The 21,539-nt window shown below is 38.9% G+C and overlaps 1 protein-coding gene across 1 annotated transcript; it reads left to right on the forward strand.

Moving 5' to 3' along the window:
- The first annotated feature begins 19,440 nt into the window (after positions 1 to 19,440).
- Positions 19,441 to 20,975, forward strand: LOC104773802 (aspartic proteinase CDR1-like). Its single transcript, XM_010498459.2, has one exon. The coding sequence runs from the start codon at positions 19,468 to 19,470 to the stop codon at positions 20,770 to 20,772; it is 1,305 nt and encodes a 434-aa protein (XP_010496761.1). The 5' UTR covers positions 19,441 to 19,467; the 3' UTR covers positions 20,773 to 20,975.
- The last annotated feature ends 564 nt before the right edge of the window (positions 20,976 to 21,539 follow it).

The following is a 21,539-nucleotide window of genomic DNA, read 5'->3' on the forward strand; positions in this document are numbered from 1 at the left end:
ATCTAATCTCACCCTCTCGGTTCTTTGACAACATTAAGAACACCAATCTAGAAGGGAAATTATAAAACATAAACAATAAAACTAAGACATCCTAACCGATCAAGAACACAAAATCATCTATCCCATCCCTAGAAAATTTACTACACTACTCGGAAATCATTGCAAAAGACATAGAAACAAAGATAAACGAAAATTGCATTGTATTGAAAGATAGAGTAGAGAATAAAGAGTACAAAGTAGAAATCTAAAGAAATAACAAAATTATATAAAATAAATTCTAACAAAAGTGGAAAAATGTTTGAGTCACTCTAGATCTCTCTCAGAAACTCTCGCTCTCTGGTTCGAGGGTCTACGGCGTGCTCGTTTGCGAGGAAGAAGAGGGGGGTTTATATATGGAAACTCCTTTGACCTAGCTTCCCAGTCCTGCCCGAGGGTTTACTCGATGGGGTGCATGAGGATAAGGTCGGGTTACTCCTCAGGTAGATCTTCGGGTTGTTCTTCCTGCTCTTGGGTCCTCCTCGATCGTGTTGGAGTTCAGACTGTTCTTCCAGCTCAATGGCTCCTTCGGGTACATGCTCGGATTTTTCTTGTTTCTCCCCATTTTAGGCTCTAAATCACCTATTTTCATCCAAAGTATGCAAATGCAATAATGCAACACCCTAAATGGCCTAAATGTGAATTTCTACAGTTAATGACCTAAATGATAAGGTAAAGGTATAAACAATGCAAAATATGGACAAAAAATGATGCTAAAAACATGTAAATTAGAGAGTTATCAGACCCCCAAACTTAAATCTTGCTAGTCCTCTAGCAAGGAAGTAGGAAGGTGCAGTTTGAAAAAGGGGACTCATAACCTTTTCATGCTAAGCGAAGGATTCAAGCTATAGTCCTTAAAGATAGTTTAATGGTGCTAAAATCAATCAACATACTTACAAATATTTTTCTATGCTTATTACCATGCATCGATCTAGTTCAACCTCCAACTAAAAGTAAAGAACATCTATTTCACATTCATTTAAGTGTTTGGCGAATTCTTGTAAATGGGAGGTGAATCAAGCTCAATCGGTTTCAAGGGTAAGGCTTTTTGGTAAGGTAGTTTCAAACACATTCTTTGGATGGTTTTCTCTCAAAAAAAGGAATGCTAGACAGTTGTGAAAACTATCTAAGATTGAGAACAATTTGGGCATACAAAACTTAACTCTTGATAATTTACCCTTTTCTCATTCATATTTTTTTTTTTTTATCAAACCCCCTAGAGTAAACCTACCCACACCCTTGATTTTAACTCTTTTTTTTTGTAATCCATAAGGTCTAAGCTTAAACATCTAGCTCTCTCTCTTCTTTTTTTTTTCTTTTACTTTCTTTGGTAAGCTCCTAATAATATTCCTATGTATATTTTTTTCTTTCTTCTTTTTCTAGGAGACTAGCAAGATCTTTTTTTTTCTTTACTAAGAGACTTAGAGCTACTTGATTCTAACCTTATGGACTTCTTTTCTTTTATTTTATTTTAATCCTCAACCCAACCCAAATAAACACGTTAACCACCTATCTTTCAAAACCGAATCTATCAGCTAGTTTAAATTCTAACTTAGCTAAATCAAGAGGCAGTACTTTGTCGTTCTCAATAATCTCAAGGTTTCACAACCTATAGCACAATGAAAAAGGCCTCACTCAACAATTCAGAACAAGGTTTGAAAGAAAGGTTTGGGTTTAAGGGTAGGGAAAAACAAATCGGGTTAAACGAAAGGATTGGTGACAATTGAGTGCTAACCCATGTTTAGAGTTACCATGAGCAAGTATTCAAATTCCAAAAGCAAGAGAATTTAAGTTCAAATTAAGTCCAATAATATAGAGATGTTCCAATGTTCAAGCAAGTGGAGGAAGCATTCAAAAGACAGAAGGTTCTAAACAAAGATTTTTCATTTTTTCCAAAGATTGATCTAGCAACAATGAACTGTGATTAAGGGCTATAGCTTCAATCCTAAGTTTTTGACTTTAAACAAGGTGGTTTTAATCATTGTCCCCTAAGATGCATATGCAACAATCCTATATGAAGCAATCTAGACTCAATCTTAAACTACATGAGAACTCTTTTTAATTTTTTTTTTTTGGGTTTTTTCAATGCACATAGATGCAGACTGAAATAAATAAAACTAGCATGCAAAAATTTGAAATAAGAAAATAAGAAAATAAAACACAATGTTATGTACATTCTAGGACCCTCCCCAAACTTAAATTACACAGTCCCTGTGTAAATAAAATTCGGAAAAAGAATCCAAGAATCACACAAAATGAAATAAAACTAAATGCATGTTATTTACAAAGGTTGGATGAATTTGGTACCTCATGGGTTGGTGAAGAAGGAGGTTGCAGCAGCCTCCATACTTGCCAACGTGTAGCCAGGGTCGTCACCGGCTTCAGCAGGTGCTGGGATTCGCTCATCAGAGAGCTCGGTGATATGCACGAACGACTTGCTCGGACCAGCATCCGAGGGGTTGATCGTGGGAGGCATCGTGTAGCTCATCGGGTAGTATGACGGTTATGGCGGGAGAGGACCGAAATGGTCACCTGTGTGCATGCTTGCAGGGTGCATTGTATACGGCATCGTGTATGACATCTGGTAAGGTGGAGGGAAAAATCCTGAGTAATCACCCGAGTGTGTGCTCGATGGGTGCATCGGGTAAGGCATCGTGTACCCCATGGGGTTAGGTGTCGGGTAGGCGTCTGAATGGCTTCTCCGCGATATTTCGGGTCTTGTGACATCCTTCTAGGCTTGGGGCTCGTAGGATGATGCTCTGTGAGGTTCTGGAGGTGTCAGTCCTCGAATTCCTCCTAGTGGTCCGCTTCTCCATATCCATGTGGGTGCATATGCCGAGATAGGAGCTGAGGCACAGCTTGCCTTTTCTTGTAGCTCCTTTATCTGACCTCCCATCACCTTCACTGAACTGGTTAGATCCTTCACTTTCCTCATCAGAAACTTGTTCATCCTCTTCAGACATCCGATCCTTTTGTGGGCTTCCCTCACTCCAACAGGTTGCTTTTAAGAGCAAACATACTCCTCAAAGTCATAATCGTCCGAGCTGTCTCCCCTTCCTTGCCCGGTTGGCTCTCTCTCTTCAGCTTTGGATTCCTCCACCGGATTATACAGCTCCTCCAGAGGCGGTGCAAAGTCGATGTTGTCCCCCAGCCGAATCTTGGTGCACACCACATTGGGCAGGATCATTTGGGCGGCTCCGGCAGTTGGATAGACGAACTTAAAAAGCAGCATGTCGTTTGGCTTCTCATAAGCTAGGTATCTTGCCAGTGTGAGGTAGTCGATGTCCAGCCCTCTCGGATCGTGTACTACTCCCTTCAAAGTTACATCACAAGCCACCAAAATTGGTGTGACTAATACTCCTATGGATATCTCTCCAGCTCCCTCTCCTCTCAGTTTTCATAGCCCATGACTTGAGGTAAAGGAACTGATCGAGAAGCACAAAGATCATGCTAGTATCCGCAACATCTCCTACTAGCGGTGTACTATCCCTAGCATTGTCTAAAACTCCACACAAGGCAATGTCTAGCAGCTGGAGCTCATGATCATTCACATTCCCAGTCTCCTTTTTAGCAAAAAGAGTGCAGGCGAGGGACTTCTGAAAATACCTCAAAACATGACTCCTTATTTGAGCAGACTTTGAGCTTGTAGACTTGTAGGGGAGCTTGTCTCCTATTATCAGCCATAGGGACTTCATCTCCTCCTTGCTCACCTCCATTCCCAGCCTTGAAACCATACAGCTTCTCCATCTCCTTGAAAGTAATCCGGTACTCCTTATTTCGCACGGAGAAGGTGATGAACCCGATCCCCCCATCGGGTAGTAGGGTCGGGTAATCCTCAAAGTAGTGCAACCGTAGTGTTGAGAGAAAGTGGACCGTCTCCTCCACATAAGCTTCAAGGTGGGCTCGCATCATATGGCCCAGGTGGCACATCTCGACCAGGAACTCGACATCTCTAGCGATGCCCAACTGCTTCATCGTTTCTCGGTGAGGGTAGCGGGGCAACAAAACTCATCTTGCGGAAAACCTTGAAGATCTTGGCCGGAGTCTCCACTTCTTTATGCTCCAGCCTCGGTGTGCGTTCTCTCTCTGCTCCTCCTCTCGGTCACGGTTCAGTGTCTCGATCTTCTTCTTCAGCTGCTCTCTCAGCTACCTTCTCAGCCTTTTCAGAAGCTGGTCTCTTCCCTCTTGCAACCGCAGCTCTGCTCCTTAACCGCGACGTTTGGATCTCCTCTGGCTCTCCTCGACCAGCATCAGAATCGACCTCCATAGGGTCGGTAATAGTTCTCTCGGACGTAGACAGGTCCCTACGTCGAAGAGATCGATGAACAGCACTCACCACGGGGGTCTAAACGATCAGTTGCTCGAGCACCGGATCGGGTGACTGATCGGGTTGAGCACCGGGTTGGAGAAGCAAAACGTCCAGCCAGCGGTTGGGAATGCGGAATGTCTCCTCTTCCTTGGGATTCTCGAGGTTCGACGGCATCATCTCTGGTTCTAGCAGCGGCGGAGGTTGAACTTCTTCCCTTCCTTTGGTAGGTGTTCATCTTTGGGCCATTATCGAATCTTTGAGAAGAAAGAAAAGCTAAACTTCGAGATTAATAGGATTAGTTCCCGAAAAATCAAAGAGTCTCGATTCCCTTGAGAGAAAATAGAAAGTAGGAAAACAAAAAGCTTTTAGGGTTGAGAGACTTATCGGTTTGTGCTGCTGAGGGAGAAGAGTTCTTATCCCTTTAAATAAAGTAGGGTTAGCAGCTTGGGCTTCACCGAGAGTGGGCTTGGGTTTGTGGAATTCAGACTCCACTCGCCACCCGAGTAGAGACACGATCAGGCACGTCGAGTATGGTGTCGGGTTGAGCCTCGGGTTCCGCAAATTTTCCTTTTTCACTTTTCCCCCTTTTTATATTTTTTTATTTACGAAAATATGCAAAAAAATGAGATAAAATAAATAGATAAAACTTAGGGTTTAGGGTTTAGGGTTTAGGGACTTCCTCCCAAGTGAGTTTGCTGAAAGTCACAATATAGATTTATTTAGATAAAACAAAATAAAGGATACCTTTGGGACTTCCTCCCAAGTGAGTTTGCTGAAAGTCACTAAGCTTGACTCTTCATGCTCTTTAAGAATGGGATTTAGGAGGGAGAGGTTCTGGAATCCTCTCCACTGTAGCAGGCTGATTCAATGGATTCTCCAAGTCTTGTCTAGGTTCCACAACAAATGTAGTGTTGACTTCTTCAAGATGCTGACTTTTCTCTGCTTTGTCTTTGTGGAAAAAACTTGACCATCAATGGTTGGCCTCTTAATTCCTTTCTTGACATCAAACTCCATCTTGAAGTGCTCCCCATGCTCAATTCTGATCTTGCCTTGTTTCACCTCAATCACTGCACCTACTATTGCCAAGAATGGTCTCCCTAGGATCAGTGGATCGTCTGGTTCCTTATCCATATCAAGGATCATAAAATCAATATGGACTTCCACTCTTCCAATCCTGAGTGGCAAATTTTCTAGGATCCCAATCGGATGTCTGATTGTTCTATCAGCTAAAACCAAATACAGACTACTCGGTTTAAAACTGCTGAAACCCATCTTGTTGGCAACTGACAGTGGCATGATGCTGACTGAGGCTCCTAGATCGCAGAAGCAATTTTTGAAAATCTGAAATCCTATCGAGCATGGCAAAGTAAAAGAGCCATGATCTTCCTTTCTCCTCGATTCGCAGCTCAGGATCTAAGCACACTCCACTCCTGAGAATCTCATACCCAATCTCTTTGACAGATTCCTTAACCTCAATCTCCAGCTGAGCTGCCTCCTTGGTGATTTCCTCTTGAAGTTCGTGTGGTGGCAAAAGTTTAGGAGGTGGAGCTTTACGCTTGGCCATACGCTCTGCAAGCTCCTCTAGTTGGATGTCAAGAGCAGCATTGAAGCTTTCCTCTAGTTCCCCGTCTGCTGCTACAAGCAGTTGAGGTTGATCTCTCATCTGAACATCTACTCGATGTATCATTTGATCACCATCATCGGGTGAGTCATCAGGTTCTGCCTTGGGTGGTTCTTCGATTTGTGATTCTTGAACCAGTGCTCGATCATCAACTCGATCAGTCTCCTCGGATGAAGGCTCGGTTTCATACTCGGATATGTAGTACTTGGCCTCATTTATCCCATAGTGATCTATATCCTCCCCATCTTGAACGTCACTGTCCTCAGTGAGGTAATCCTAGTAGTCATCATCAAGGAAGATGGCTTGGGCAGTGGCATAATCTTTTGGGTTCTGAACAGCTTTACCTAGAAGCTGGTTGATCTTTGGAGCTGGTTGGTTATTGTAGTGGCCCTCTAGATACCTCAGCTTAGTATTGAGCGAATCATACTTGGCAGTCAAGTCATTGTATCCATAATCGTCTTGTTACTCATCTCCGCAAATCATTTTGCGGTGTCCATAGTAGCGGATGCCTGATTTTGAATCATCTGCTGAATTAGGCCGCGTAGGTCAGCTTCTTGCGATTGGTGCTGCGGGCCTTGTTGTTGTTGGAATCCAGGTGGTGCAATGGGTTGGTGATAATTTCCAGAATACTTGATAGACAGGTTTTCACCCAGGGTATCAATTCCCTATGCAGTTGTAGTACAAAGGGTTATCAATCCAAATGGTTGTCTATTGCTAGCAGGAAGGATACGATCAGAACAATACAAGTCAAGCTAAGCAGATAGGATTTTGATCTAATAGTCCTAAAATAAATGAAAGAAAAGAATATAAACAAAGAAACCACACGACCTAAGCACTCGATGCAAGCAATCGAGTACAGGATCGAGTGGGGTAATCGAGTAAGTAAATGAGATATGAACAGCTCGAGGTATTACTCGATACAGGTTATCGTGTACCTGATCGGGTAAGTAAAGAAAATGCAAACAAATGAAATACGAAAACTCCTAAGGATGGGGTAATCGAATCCTAAGTATTCTTGACCAGTACAGATGCCTTACATGCCTCAAGCAATTATTTCCTAGACAATGAATTTCTAAAACTTTGTCACCACACTCTCGCACTAGCAACAATCAACCTTTATCACTTACCACACTCTCCCACTAGCAATATGACCAAGCAGGCATTAAGATCGATTCATTATTGTCAGTAAACTTAAACTCATCTAATCTTTTACTCAGAGTCAAGTAAACCTCTAGCATTGGTTAAATCAAGCATCTCAACTACACCTCTTGGTCCGTAGCATTGGTAGAACGCCCTAGATCTAATCTCAACCTCTCGGTCTGTTGACAGCATTAAGAACACCAACCTTGAAGGAAATCTATCAAAAATATACAATCAAACTAAGGCATCCTAACTGATCAAGAACACAAAATCATCTATCCCATCCCTAGAAACATTACTACACTACTCGGACATAATCACAAGAAACATAACAACGAAAATGAATGAAAATTGCATTGTATTAAACGGTAAAGATAGAGTAGAAAGAGTACAAGATAGAGATCTAAGAAAAACTATAAAAACTATGAAAGAAAATGTAAAAACAAAAGGACAAATGTTTGAGTCGCTCAGTTCTCTCACAGAAGCTCTCGCTCTCTAGTTTGAGGGTCTGTGGCATGCTCGTTTGTGAGCTAGGGGAAGAGGGGGTTTATATATAGAAACCCTTTTGATCTAGCTTCTCAGACCTGCCCGATGGTCTAATCGATGGGGTACATGAGGGTGAAGTCGGGTTACTCCTCGGGTGGATCTTCGGGTTGTTTTTCATGCTCTTGGATCCTCCTTGATCGTGTTGAGGTTCGGACTTGTTCTTGCAGCTCGATGGCTCCTTCGGGTACATGTTCGGGTTGTCCTTGTTTTTCCCCATTTTTGGCTCTTTAACACTTGTTTTCATCCAAATTATGCAAATGCAGAAATGCAACACCCTAAATGGTCTAAAAGTTAATTCCTACAGTTAATGACCTAAAAATGCTAAGTTAGGGGTATGAACAATGGAAAATATGGACAAAAAGGATGCTATAAACATATAAATTAGAGAGTTATCAGACCCCCAAACTTAAATCTTGCTAGTCCTCTAGCAAGGAAGTAAGAGGGTGCGGTTTGAAAGTGGGGACTCATAACCTTAATATGCTAAGCGAAGGATTCAAGCTATAGTCCTTAAAGATAGTTTAATGGTGCTAAGATCAATCAACATACATACAGATATTTTTCTATGCTTATTACCATGCATCGATCTAGTTCAACCTCCAACTAAAGATAAAGAACATCTCTTTCACATTCAATTAAGTGTTTGGCGAATTCTTGCAAATGGAAGGTGAATCAAGCTCAATCGGTTTCAAGGGTAAGGCTTTTTGGTTTCAAACAAATTCTTTGGGCGGTTTTCTCTCAAAAGAAGGAATGCTAGACTGTTGTGAAAACTATCTAAGACTGAGAATAATTTGGGCATACAAACCTTAACTCTTGATGATCTACCCTTTTCTCATTCACTTTTTTTATTTATTTATTTAAACCCCCTAGAATCAAACTACCCACATCCTTGATTTTAACTCTTTTTTTTACTCCCTAAGGTTTAGACTTTAAACTTCTAGCTCTCTTTTTTTTTAAATTTTTTTTTCTTTGCTAAACTCCTAATATGAATATATATCTATATATATTCTCTTTCTTTTTTTCTAGGAGACTATAGCAAGATGTTTTCTCTTTTTTTTTTTTTTAACTTAGAGACTTAGAGCTAATTGATTTTAACCTTAGGGACTTTTTATTTTTTATTATTATTTCACAACCCAACCCCAAATAAACATTCTAACCACCTATCTTTCAAAACCGAATCTATTAGCTAGTTCAAATTCCAACTTAGCTAAATCAAGAGCCAGTTCTTTGTCGTTCTCAATACTCTCAAGGTTTCACAACCTATAGCACAATGAAAGAGGTCTCACTCAACAATTCACAACAAGGTTTGAAAGAAAGGTTTGGGTTCATAGGTAGGACAAATGAATCGAGTTAAACGAAAAGATTGGTAAAAAGTGGAGTGCTAACCCGAGTTTAGAGTTACCATGAGCAAGTTTTCAAGTTCTATAAGCAAGACAATTAAAGTTCAAATTAAATCCAATAATATAGAGATGTTCTAATGTTCAAGCAATTGGAGGAAGCATTCAAACGACACAAGGGTCTAAGCAAAGATTTTTCATTTTTTTTCCAAAGATTGATCTAGCAACAATGAACTGTGATTAAGGGCTATAGCTTTAATCCTAAGGTTTGATTTTAAACAAGGTAGTTTTAATCATTGTCCCCTAAGATGCATATGCAACAATCCTATATGAAACAAACTAGACTCAATCCTAATATGTAAATGCAACTACATGAACACTCTTTTTTTTTTTTAATTTTTCAAAATTTTTTGGTTTTTTAATGCACACAGATGCAGACTCAAATGAATAAAACTAGCATGCAAAAATTTGAAATAATAAAAATAAGAAAATAAAACACAATGTTAAATACATTCTAGGACCCTCCCCCAAACTTAAATTACACAATCCCTGTGTAAATAAAAGTTGGAAAAAGAATCCAAGAATCACACAAAATGAATTAAACTAAATGCAATGATATATACAAGAGTGGATGAAATTGGTACCTCATGGGTTGGAGAAGAAGGAGGTTACAGCAGCCTCCATACTCGCCAACGTGTAGCCTGGGTCGTTTCCGGCTTCAGCAGGTGCCGGTGTTTGCTCGTCAGAGAGCTCAGAAATACACACGGACAACTTACTCGGACCAGCATCCGAGGGGTTGATCGAGGGTGGGATCGCGTAGCTCATCGGGTAGGGCATCGGGTAGTACGACGAAAATGGCGGAAGAGGTCCAAAATGATCACCCGTGTATCCACTCGCAGGATGCATCGTGTACGACATCGTGAATGGCATCTGGTAAGGCGGAGGGAAAATACCTGCGTAATCACCCGATTGGGTGCTCGATGGGTCCATCAGATAGTTCATTGTGTATCACATCGAGTTAGGCATCGAGTAGGCGTCTGAATGGCTTCTCCGCGATGCTTCAGGTCGGGTGATGTTCTCCTCAGCTTGGGGCTCGTATGATGATGCTCTGTGAGGTTCTGGAGGTGGCAGTCCTCGAGTTCCTCCTAGCGGTCCGCTTCTCCCCATCCAAGTTGGTGCTTGTGCCGAGGTAGGAGTTGAGGCACAGCTTGCCTTGTCTTGCAGCTCCTTGATCTGACCTCCCATAGTCTTCACCGAACCAGTCAGGTCCTTTACCTTATTCGCCAAGAACTTGTTCATCCTCTTCAGCCATCCGATCCTCTTGTGAGCTTCCCTCACTCCAACCAGTTGCTTTTGAGAGCACACATACTCCTCAAAATTGAAATCCTCTAAGCTATCTCCCTGTCTCTGCCCGGTCTCCTCTCTCTTCTCTTCTTTGGACTCCTCCTCCGGGTTTTACAGCTCCTCCAAAGGTGGTGCGAAGTCAATGTTGTTTCCCAGCCGAACCTTGGTGCATATGACATTAGGTAGGACCATTTGGGCAGCTCTGGTGGTTGGATGGACGAACTTGAACAGCATCATGTCATTAGGCCTCTCATAGGCCAAAAATCTCGCCAGCACGAGGTAGTCTACATCCAGCCATCTCGGGTCGTGTACCATTCCCTTCAAGGGCACATCGCAAGCCACTAGAATCGGTGTGACTAGCCCTCCAATGGAGATCTCTCCGCCTCCTTCTCTTTTCTTCATTGCCCATGATTTCATATAGAGGAATTGATCGAGTAGCACAAACACCATACTAGTATCCGCAATATCTCCAACTAGTGGTGTACCATCCCTAGCATTGTCCAAAACTCTACACAAAGCAATGTCCAGCAGCTGGAGCTCATGATCTTTCACATTCCCAGTCTCTTTTCTAGCAAAAAGAGTGCATGCGAGGGACTTGTGAAAATACCTCAAGACAGGGCTCCTTATTTGAGTGGATTTGGAGTTTGTGGACTTGTAGGGGAGCTTGTCTCATATTGTCAGCCATAGGGACCTTATTTCCGCCTTGCTAACCTCCATTCCTTCTCCATTGCCATCTTTAAACCCATACAGCGTCTCCATCTCTTTGAAAGTGAGCCGGTACTCCTTGTTCCTCATGGAGAAGGTTATGAACCCGATCCCCCCATCGGGTAGTAGGGTTGGGTGGTTTTTGAAATAATGCAGCTTCAAGGTTGAAAGGAAATTGACCGTCTCCTCCTCATATGCTTCAAGGTGGGATCGCATCATCTGGCCCAGGTGGCACATGTCGAACAGAAACTCAACATCTATAGCTATACCCAACTGCTTCATGGTCTCACAGTGAGGGTATCGGGTAATTGGTCGAGTAAGTAAAGAAAATGCAAACAAATAAAATACGAAAGCTCCTAAGGATGGGGTAATCGAATCCTAAGTATGCTTGACCAGTACAGATGCCTTACATGCCTCAAGCAATTATTTCCTAGACAATGAATCTCTAAATCTTTGTCAACACACTCTCGCACTGGCAACAATCAACCTTGATCACTTACCACACTCTCGCACTAGCAATATGACCAAGCATGCATTAAAACCGATTCATTATTGTCAGTAAACTTAAACTCATCTAATCTCTTACTCAGAGTCAAGTAAACCTCTAGCATTGGTTAAATCAAGCATCTCAACTACTCCTCTCGGTCCATAGCATTGGTAGAATGCCCTAGATCTAATCTCAACCTCTCGGTCTGTTGACAGCATTAAGAACACCAACCTAGAAGGAAATCTATCAAAAATATACAATCAAACTAAGGCATCTTAACCGATCAACAAAATCATCTATCCCATCCCTAGAAACTTTACTACACTACTCGAACATAATCACAAGAAACATAACAACGAAAATAAATGAAAATTGCATTGTATTAAACGGTAAAGATAGAGTAGAAAGAGTACAAGATAGAGATCTAAGAAAAACTATAGAAACTATGAAAGAAAATGTAAAAGCAAAAGGAAAAATGTTTGAGTCGCTCAGTTCTCTCACAGAAGCTCTCACTCTCTGGTTTGAGGGTCTGCGGCGTGCTCGTTTGTGAGCTAGGGGAAGAGGGGTTTTATATATGGAAACCCTTTTGACCTAGCTTCCCAGACCTGCCTGATGGTCTACTCGATGGAGTACACAAGGGTGAAGTCGGGTTACTCCTCGGGTAGATCTTCGGGTTGTTCTTCATGCTCTTGGATCCTCCTCGATCGTGTTGGGCTTCAGACTTGTTCTTGCAGCTCGATGGCTCATTCGGGTACATGTTCGGGTTGTCCTTGTTTTCCCCCATTTTTGGCTCTTTAGCACCTGTTTTCATCCAAAATATGCAAATACAGAAATGCAACACCCTAAATGGTCTAAAAGTGAATTCCAACAGTTAATGATATAAAAATGCTAACTTAGGGGTATGAACAATGACAAATATGGACAAAAAGGATGCTAAAAACATATAAATTTGAGAGTTATCAATACTGCTGCTTAGGAGCATAGCCTTGATTTTATTGAACAAAAGGCTTATGTTGGACCTGGTTCCCTTGAACTGCTGATGGGTAGATTTGGTCTTGAGGATTGGCTATATTCGGGTTACGGTAAAAGAGATTCAAATTCAACTTGTAATTGTTGTACCCTTTGTTGTAACCTCCTTGGTTGTTGTTGTAGTTCACATCCTCTAGCTGAGCATTCTCCCCATCATGTTGTAAAAACTGCTCTTCCTCTGATATTGTATGAACATGTTGCCGCTGGTTGAGGAGCTTATCGAGCTTGTCAATGAGGGCTTTCATGTCCCTCTTGTACTTGGCATCTTCCTCTTCAGTAGATCGCACATTGCGATCGTACTCCTCATTATAATGCCCATCAGATTAAGCCAAGTTCTCCACTAGGTCCCAACCTTCATCAACATCCTTGTTGAGGAAGTTACCATTGGTTGCGGTGTCCAGCACATCCGTATCTTGGGGACCACTCCTCTGTAAAGTGTACTTAGCAATGAAGCATTGCTGAAGCCATGATGAGGACATCTGGTAGTGTATCCCTTGAAATGTTCCCAAGCTTCACTGAACGTCTCATTGTACTTCTGAACAAAGCTGGAAATGTCATTCCGCAGCCTTGCGATTCTGGAGTTGCAGAAGAATTTGGTTAGAAACACCTTCTTGCATGCTTCCCAGGTGGTGATGGACTCCTTGGGGAGTGAATTTTCCCAGAGGTGCGCTTTGTCTCCCAAAGAAAATGGGAAAAGCCGGAGTTTGAATCCATCCTCACTAACTCCATTTATCTTGGTGAGGCTACATAGCCTATCAAATTCATCCAGATGATCCAATGGATCCTCCATTGGCAATCCATGAAACTTGTTGCTTTGTATCATCTGGATGAGACTACTCTTGATCTCAAATTGTTGTTCTGAACAACAGGTGGCACAATGCCATTCCTTTGAGTATGAGTAGATGGAGCATCCCCTGCTCCTATGTTGGTCCTTGCTTGAGGAGCAGGTGGACCGTTCTGGTTGTTCATTGTCTCCTCAATTGTTGCTGGTTGCGGTTGTTGAACTTGTTGTGGACGAAGTAACCTTGGTCTTTCGATGTTGTCGATGAAAGAACTCAAGTTTTAGCTACCCTTGGATCGCGTTCGCATGCACAAGTAGGTGACCGAGTGTGTACATGAGGGTCAACTCGATCCACGTGATCAAGTGATGGGTCGGGTGGGTGCTTGGGTTGTACCTGAAATGCAAAACAGACGAACACGAAAGCAAACAAGTCAGATTCCAAACCAAATTAGATAAGAGAACTTGATCTAGCAAGTGCCGAAATCCTAAACGTAGCAAAATAAATTTCAACCAAATGGCAACGGTGCCAAATTGATAACAAGATTTTCACCTAGGGTATCAAATTCCATACGCAGTTGTAGTACAAAGGGTTATCAATCTAAATGGTTGTTATGCTAGCAGATAGGATGCAATCAGAAGCAAGCAAGTCAAGCCAAGCAATAGTGGGGTTTTGCCTAACAATCCTAAAATAATGAAAGAAAGAATATAAACAAGAAACCACACGACCTAAGCACTTGATGCAAGCATTCGAGTACATGATCGGGTGGGGTGATCGAGTAAACAAGGAAGGTATGAACAACTCGAGGGGTTACTCGAAGTAGGTGATCATGTACCTGTTCGGGTAAAGGATCGAGTGATGAATAAAAATGCAAACAATTAAAATACAAAAGCTTCTAAGGATGGGGTAATAGACTCCTAAGTGTTCCTGACCAATACAGATGTCTTACATGCCTCAAACAAATATTCCCTAGACAATGAATCTCTAAAATCTTGTTAAAACACTCTCGTGATAGAAACAATCAACCTTGATCACTCCCCTACCCAACTCTCGTTGGAGAAACATGACCAAGCAGGCAATATGAACCGATTCATTATTGTCAATAAACCCCTAACTCATCTAATCTCTTAGGCTTTGTGAGTAAATCTCTAGCATTGGTTGATTCAAGCATTTCATCTACACCTCTCGATGGTAAAACACCCTAGATCTAATCTCACCCTCTCGGTTTGTTGACAGCATTAAGAACACCAATCTAGAAGAAAATTTGTAAAAGATAAACAATCAAACTAAGACATCCTAACCGATCAAGAACTCAAAATCATCTATCCCATCCCTAGAAACTTTACTACACTACTCGGAAATTATTGCAAAAGACATAGAAACAAAGATAAACGAAAATTGCATTGTATTGAAAGATAGATTAGTGAATAAAGAGTACAAAGTAGAAATATAAAGAAAAAACAAAAAGATATAAAATAAATCCTAACAAAAGTGGAAAAATGTTTGAGTCGCTCTAGATCTCTCTCAGAAGCTCTCGTTCTCTGGTTTGAGGGTCTGTGGCGTGCTCGTTTGCGAGGAAGAAGAGGGAGAGTTTTATATATGGAAACCCCTTTGACCTAGCTTCCCAGTCCTACCCGAGGGTCTACTTGATGGGGTGCACGAGGATAAGGTCGGGTTACTCCTCGGGTAGATCTTCGGGTTGTTTATCCTGCTCTTAGATCCTCCTCGATTGTGTTGGGTTTGGACTGTTCTTCCAGGTCAATGGCTCCTTCGGGTACATGCTCAGATTTGTCCTTGTTTCTCCTTATTTTAGGCTCTAAAGCACCTGTTTTCATCCACAGTATGCAAATGCAAGAATGCAACACCCTAAATGGCCTAAATGTGAATTCCTACAGTTAATGACCTAAAAATGCTAAGGTAAGGGTATAAACAATGCAAAATATGAACAAAAAAGATGCTAAAAACATGTAAATTAGAGAGTTATCAGACCCCCAAACTTAAATATTGTTAGTCCTCTAGCAAGGAAGTAGGAAGGTGCAGTTTAAAAAACGGGGACTCATAACCTTCATGCTAAGCGAATGATTCAAGCTATAGTACTTAAAGATAGTTTAATGGTGCTAAGATCAATCAACATATTTACAAATATTTTTCTATGCTTAATACCATGCATCGATCTAGTTCAACCTCCACCTAAAAGTAAAGAACATCTCGGCCTAGGCCCGTACATCCTCTCGGACCAAGGACCAGAGCATTTTATATGGTCCCCTCCCAAGCGCCTTCCCTCGAACCAGCGACCTCTAGACTTTGCCAGAGAGTCTTTACCAATTGAGCTATCGACGCTTGGTAACATCTCTTTCACATTCATTTAAGTGTTTGGCGAATTCTTGCAAATGGGAGGTGAATCAAACTCAATCGGTTTCAAGGGTAAGACTTTTTGGTAAGGTAGTTTCAAACAAATTCTTCTGGTGGTTTTCTCTCAAAAGAAGGAATGCTAGAAAGTTGTGAAAACTATCTAAAATTGAGAACAATTTGGGCATACAAACTCTTGATAATCTACCCTTTACTCATTCATCTTTTTTTTTATCAAATCTCCTAGAGTAAAACTACCCACACCCTTGATTTGAACTTTTTTTTTTTTGTAATTCCTAAGGTCTAAGCTTTAAACATCTAGCTCTCTCTCTTTTTTTTTCTTTTACTTTCTTTGGTAAGCTCCTAATAATATTCTTATTTATATTTTTTTCTTTCTTCTTTTTCTAGAGGACTAGCAAGATCCTTTTTTTACTAAGAGACTTAGAGCTACTTGATTCTAACTTTAGGGACTTCTTTTTTTTTTTTTAATTCTCAACCCAACCCAAATAAACACGTTAACCACCTATCTTTCAAAACCGAATCTATCAGCTAGTTCAAATTCTAAGTTAGCTAAATCAAGAGGCAGTTCTTTGTCGTTCTCAATACTCTCAAGGTTTCACAACCTATAGTACAATGAAAAAACCCTCACTCAACAATTCAGAACAAGGTTTGAAAGAAAAGTTTGGGTTCAAGGGTAGAGAAAAACAAATCGGGTTAAACGAAAGGATTGGTGACAATGGAGTGCTAACCCAAGATGTGATTCTATTTTGCAAAAGAACTAGATTAGGACCCGCGGTACACCGCGGGAAAAAATTATTTATAACTAAAATATTTAAATTATAAGTTGTATTTGTTGGTTAAATATGTTATAATTATATTATAATTGTTAAATAAACCATATAATACCGCAATATAATTTATTTTTTACATAATATTTATTGAATCAATTTAATTAGATATGTCTATTCTCTGATACCGACAGTGTTAACAAAATAATGAAATGATGTTTTACCCATGTAACACCGAATTAATGATATTTTTAAAATTTATATAAATATCGATTAAACCTGTCCTGCTATATTACTCTGTCCCGAGATATTTTAATTCACAGTATATCATCTTAATTTCTAATATTTATTGTGTATCTACGGTATAATACTTATCATATTTAAATTATTAAAAGTTTTAAATATTTTTCATATTTAATCTTTTAAAAATCTTTAAAATAAAGAACCGGTATAAACCAAATAAAAGTTTTTAAAGTTTAAATGTCTGATAAATCAAGTTTTCTACTCATTTGTATTCGGAATCATTTTGGTCTCTTTTATAGTATGGCTATGAACCATTTCCCAATTTTTTTAGACGATGTGGGGTATTATACCCGTATTTTTTATTCATCTATTGAGTAATATATATCCGTTTTTTAAATTTTGTATTACATCATATGCAGGAAAAAATCACAATTTTTATTAACAAAATGTGTTATAGAATAATTCAAGATAATTTAAATATAAATTCAAAAAAAAATTAAAGGGAATCATATATTTATGTTTGAATAAGGTAGAAAGATTTCCTTATTTTTTTAAATTCTACCTATAATTAATTTTGAAGTTTTGGTAACTATTATTAAAGTCAATACATTAAATGTAAAAACTTTCCAAAGAGTATTTTTGAGCAAAAACTGCTGCAAAAATACTAGTATAGATAATTCAATTTGAGAAATATATCTAACAACATTTGGATATGTTGATTATTTTAAGTATTTCCTTTTTCTTTTTGAATCTAAAAGATAATTAATATTTTTGTGTTTATAATTACAGTTTTAGGTATTAGATCTGTTTGCACAAAAAGGTACTAGATCTATTATTTTTAGGTATCATCTAGGTTTTGGATATTATCGGTTTTGTTTTGGTTAGTTTAAATAGAAAAATTTACTAACCATTCGACTATATTTTATAAATTTTGATCTGGATACAGTTCAAATGTTATTCGGTTCGGTTCAGTCAGTTATTTAGTTAGCTGTTTTTGTCTAGGCTGAGATTCCAGGTCGTAACTCTCTTCGCAATACTAAAGAGTAATGATTACAGACAATTTTAAATATATGACATTCCTATGATAAACATGCATTTTCTGTAACACAAACGGGTTTGCATGTTAGACATCTTTATGATTAGAATCGTAATTCTGTAAATATTTAAGGGAAATTTTTTTATGCGAGATTTGATGAAAATATATTTTTTAATGATCAAGCAAATTTGGTGGGATGTTTCAAATCACGAACCATTAGAGAAAGATTAAGTGTTATCGTGTAACATATACATGTAATAATTGTAATAAACCCACAAAATAAACTGTCATCGAATACAACACGTGCTATTATGAAAATCGTGTTAATAAAAATATAACATGATATATTTTTATTATATAAGTATTCTCATAATGTATACTGATATTTAATTGTTTACAAATACTGATTTAGCTTCATTTTTCTTAAAATTTTAAATTTATATCCAATGTAAAAGTTAGAATTTATATCCATTTTTAAAATTTAGAATACTAAAAATAAATCTGTCAAAGTTAATTGTCTTTTGAATATAACACGTTTTATCATCTAGTAAATGGATATCTATACTTACACGCATCAAATTTCATAAAATTAAAATCATACGTTGTACATATATCGAGCTGAATGATTCATGAAAATTAGAAGATCATGAAATATCATAATATTAAAATTTTCAATTATTTTCGCTGAATGCTTTAAAGAAGAATCTGGATTCGAAGAAGAATAAAATATATATTCAATAAATGTAGAAAATCTTCAGTTTGTTGTTGTTTATTATCTGTCAGATTCTTAAACACAAATGATAAATTAATTTGAAGATAACATACTCAAAATTGTCAAAAAAAAAGAGATAACAAACGATAAATCAATTTGAAGATAACATACTCAAAATTGTAAAAAAAAAAAAAAGATAACAAATGATAAATCAATTTGAAAATAACATACTCAAAATTGTCAAAAAAAAAAGATAACATACTCAAAACGTAAGAATCTCACTATTTATTACTCCCTCCGTTCTAGTTTAACTGTCGTTTAAGGTTTTTGCACACAGATTAAGGAAACTATTAAATTTTATGTTTTACCCTTCATTAATATATTTTAATAATTTTTTCATTGGTTGAAACTTTAAAACAGCAGGGATAAGATTGGAATATTCATCAAACATCTGCATTGAAAATCTAAAACGACAACTAATATGAAATAAAAATTAAATCCTAGAACGACAAATAAATTAGAACGGAGGGAGTACTATTCAACTAGATATTCATCTGCGGTGTACCGCGAGGCTATTTTTTAATAAAAAATATAATTTGTTTTATAGATTAACTATATATATAACTAATGTTTAATTTATATTTTTAAAAATGTACAACCTTACAAATATTGTTTTGTAAAATTGGAAAATTAATATTAATTAAATTTATTTTAAATTTAATATTTAATGTGAAAGGGAGTGGTTTCTATTGTTTTGGAAATTTTGTTAGGATGAGAAATCTTGTTTCCAAAAATTGAAATTTAATATTAATAAATTAAATGAAAAATAAATTAATAATTAATGCTAGTGGCATGCTTGTAAATAGGTTGCAACTCCAAGATTTATTTTATACATGTCTCCAAAAATGTATATATTGATTACCACCATCTCATTAACCTTATAAATATCAACTCATTATTTTGTCAAAAGTAAAAACCTCACCATTCACTGAAACTACCAATCAAGAAAATGGCCTCCCTATTCTCTTCAGTTCTCTTGTCTCTTTGTTTACTCTCCTCACCTTTTCTCTCAAACGCTAATGCCAAACCAAAACTAGGCTTCACCGCCGATCTGATCCATCGCGATTCTCCTAAATCGCCTTTCTATAACCCGACGGAAACCCCTTCCCAGCGGTTGAGAAACGCTATCCACCGATCTGTTAACCGTGTTTTTCATTTCACTGAGGATGTATCACTTAACTCACCACAAACTGAGATCACCTCAAATGGCGGTGAATATCTCATGAATGTATCCCTTGGGACACCTCCTTTTCCGATCATGGCCATCGCTGACACCGGAAGTGATCTCCTCTGGACGCAGTGCAAACCTTGTGATGATTGTTACACTCAAGACGATCCTCTCTTTGACCCTACAGCGTCGTCCACATACAAAGACGTTGCTTGCTCCTCAAGCCAATGTAGTGCTCTTGAAAATCAAGCCTCCTGTTCCACAGATGGCAGCACTTGCTCTTACTCCATGTCTTACGGGGATCATTCATACACAAAGGGTAACCTTGCCGCAGACACCTTAACGTTAGGCTCCACCAATAACCGCCCCGTGCAGCTTAAGAATGTAATCATCGGCTGTGGTCACAACAACGCTGGAACGTTTAACGAAAAGGGCTCTGGAATCATCGGACTTGGTGGTGGTGCGGTTTCGCTCGTTACTCAACTCGGTGACTCGATCAACGGTAAATTCTCATACTGCTTGGTCCCTTTCTCTTCTGAAACTGATAAAACGAGCAAGATCAACTTCGGAACCAATGCCGACGTCTCGGGAACCGGAGTTGTTTCAACTCCTTTGATCGCCAAGTCTCCAGAGACCTTCTATTACCTAACCCTAGAAGCCATTAGCGTGGGAAGCAAGAAACTTCCATTCCAAGGCTCTGGAAGCGGCGAGGGAAACATCATTATCGATTCCGGCACAACTATGACGTTGTTACCGACCGAATTTTACAAGGAGCTCGAGGATGCGGTTGCGTCCTCAATCGATGCTGAGAAGCAGAAGAATCCACAGGAAGGTTTAAGTCTGTGTTACAGCGCAACCTCTGATCTGAAAGTACCAGTCATTACTATGCATTTTGATGGAGCAGATGTGAAGCTAGACTCCTCCAATATATTTGTACAAATCTCGCAGGATTTGGTTTGCTTTGCCTTCCGTGCGAGCCCGAGCTTATCCATATACGGGAACTTGTCGCAGATGAACTTTCTTGTTGGTTACGACACCGTTTCTAAGAAGGTCTCATTTATGCCAACGGATTGTGCAAAGATGTAGATGGTTGAGATCAGCGTGCGGCTAATTTCTTCTTTCAATTTTATGTTTTTAATTATAATAATGGCTGACTTTATTTTAGCCTTAAGTAGCTCTTTGATTTTGAACTTCTTTTTTTTTTTTTAAATTCGCATGTAGTAAAGGTCTCTGTTTAAGGGGCAATTGAACTCCACTCTTTTGGATTAAAAAAAAAACTTTAAAGGTTAATCAAGTCTGCTGCTGATGTTTGGTCTTTCTTTGATTTTCTTTTTTTTTAAATTACAGTTTATAACCATAAATCTTATTTCCAGAAAATATGCCCTTATCCATCTCAATTAACCTCTTTAAGATNAATCCACAGGAAGGTTTAAGTCTGTGTTACAGCGCAACCTCTGATCTGAAAGTACCAGTCATTACTATGCATTTTGATGGAGCAGATGTGAAGCTAGACTCCTCCAATATATTTGTACAAATCTCGCAGGATTTGGTTTGCTTTGCCTTCCGTGCGAGCCCGAGCTTATCCATATACGGGAACTTGTCGCAGATGAACTTTCTTGTTGGTTACGACACCGTTTCTAAGAAGGTCTCATTTATGCCAACGGATTGTGCAAAGATGTAGATGGTTGAGATCAGCGTGCGGCTAATTTCTTCTTTCAATTTTATGTTTTTAATTATAATAATGGCTGACTTTATTTTAGCCTTAAGTAGCTCTTTGATTTTGAACTTCTTTTTTTTTTTTTAAATTCGCATGTAGTAAAGGTCTCTGTTTAAGGGGCAATTGAACTCCACTC

This window comes from Camelina sativa, unplaced genomic scaffold (genome assembly GCF_000633955.1).
Source record: "Camelina sativa cultivar DH55 unplaced genomic scaffold, Cs unpScaffold00647, whole genome shotgun sequence".
In the NCBI taxonomy this organism is placed as follows: Eukaryota; Viridiplantae; Streptophyta; class Magnoliopsida; order Brassicales; family Brassicaceae; genus Camelina; species Camelina sativa.

What these genes read in the sequence shown, in the direction of transcription:
- LOC104773802 (XM_010498459.2), top strand. Translation starts at nt 19,468, where the DNA reads ATGGCCTCCCTATTCTCTTCAGTTCTCTTGTCTCTTTGTTTACTCTCC.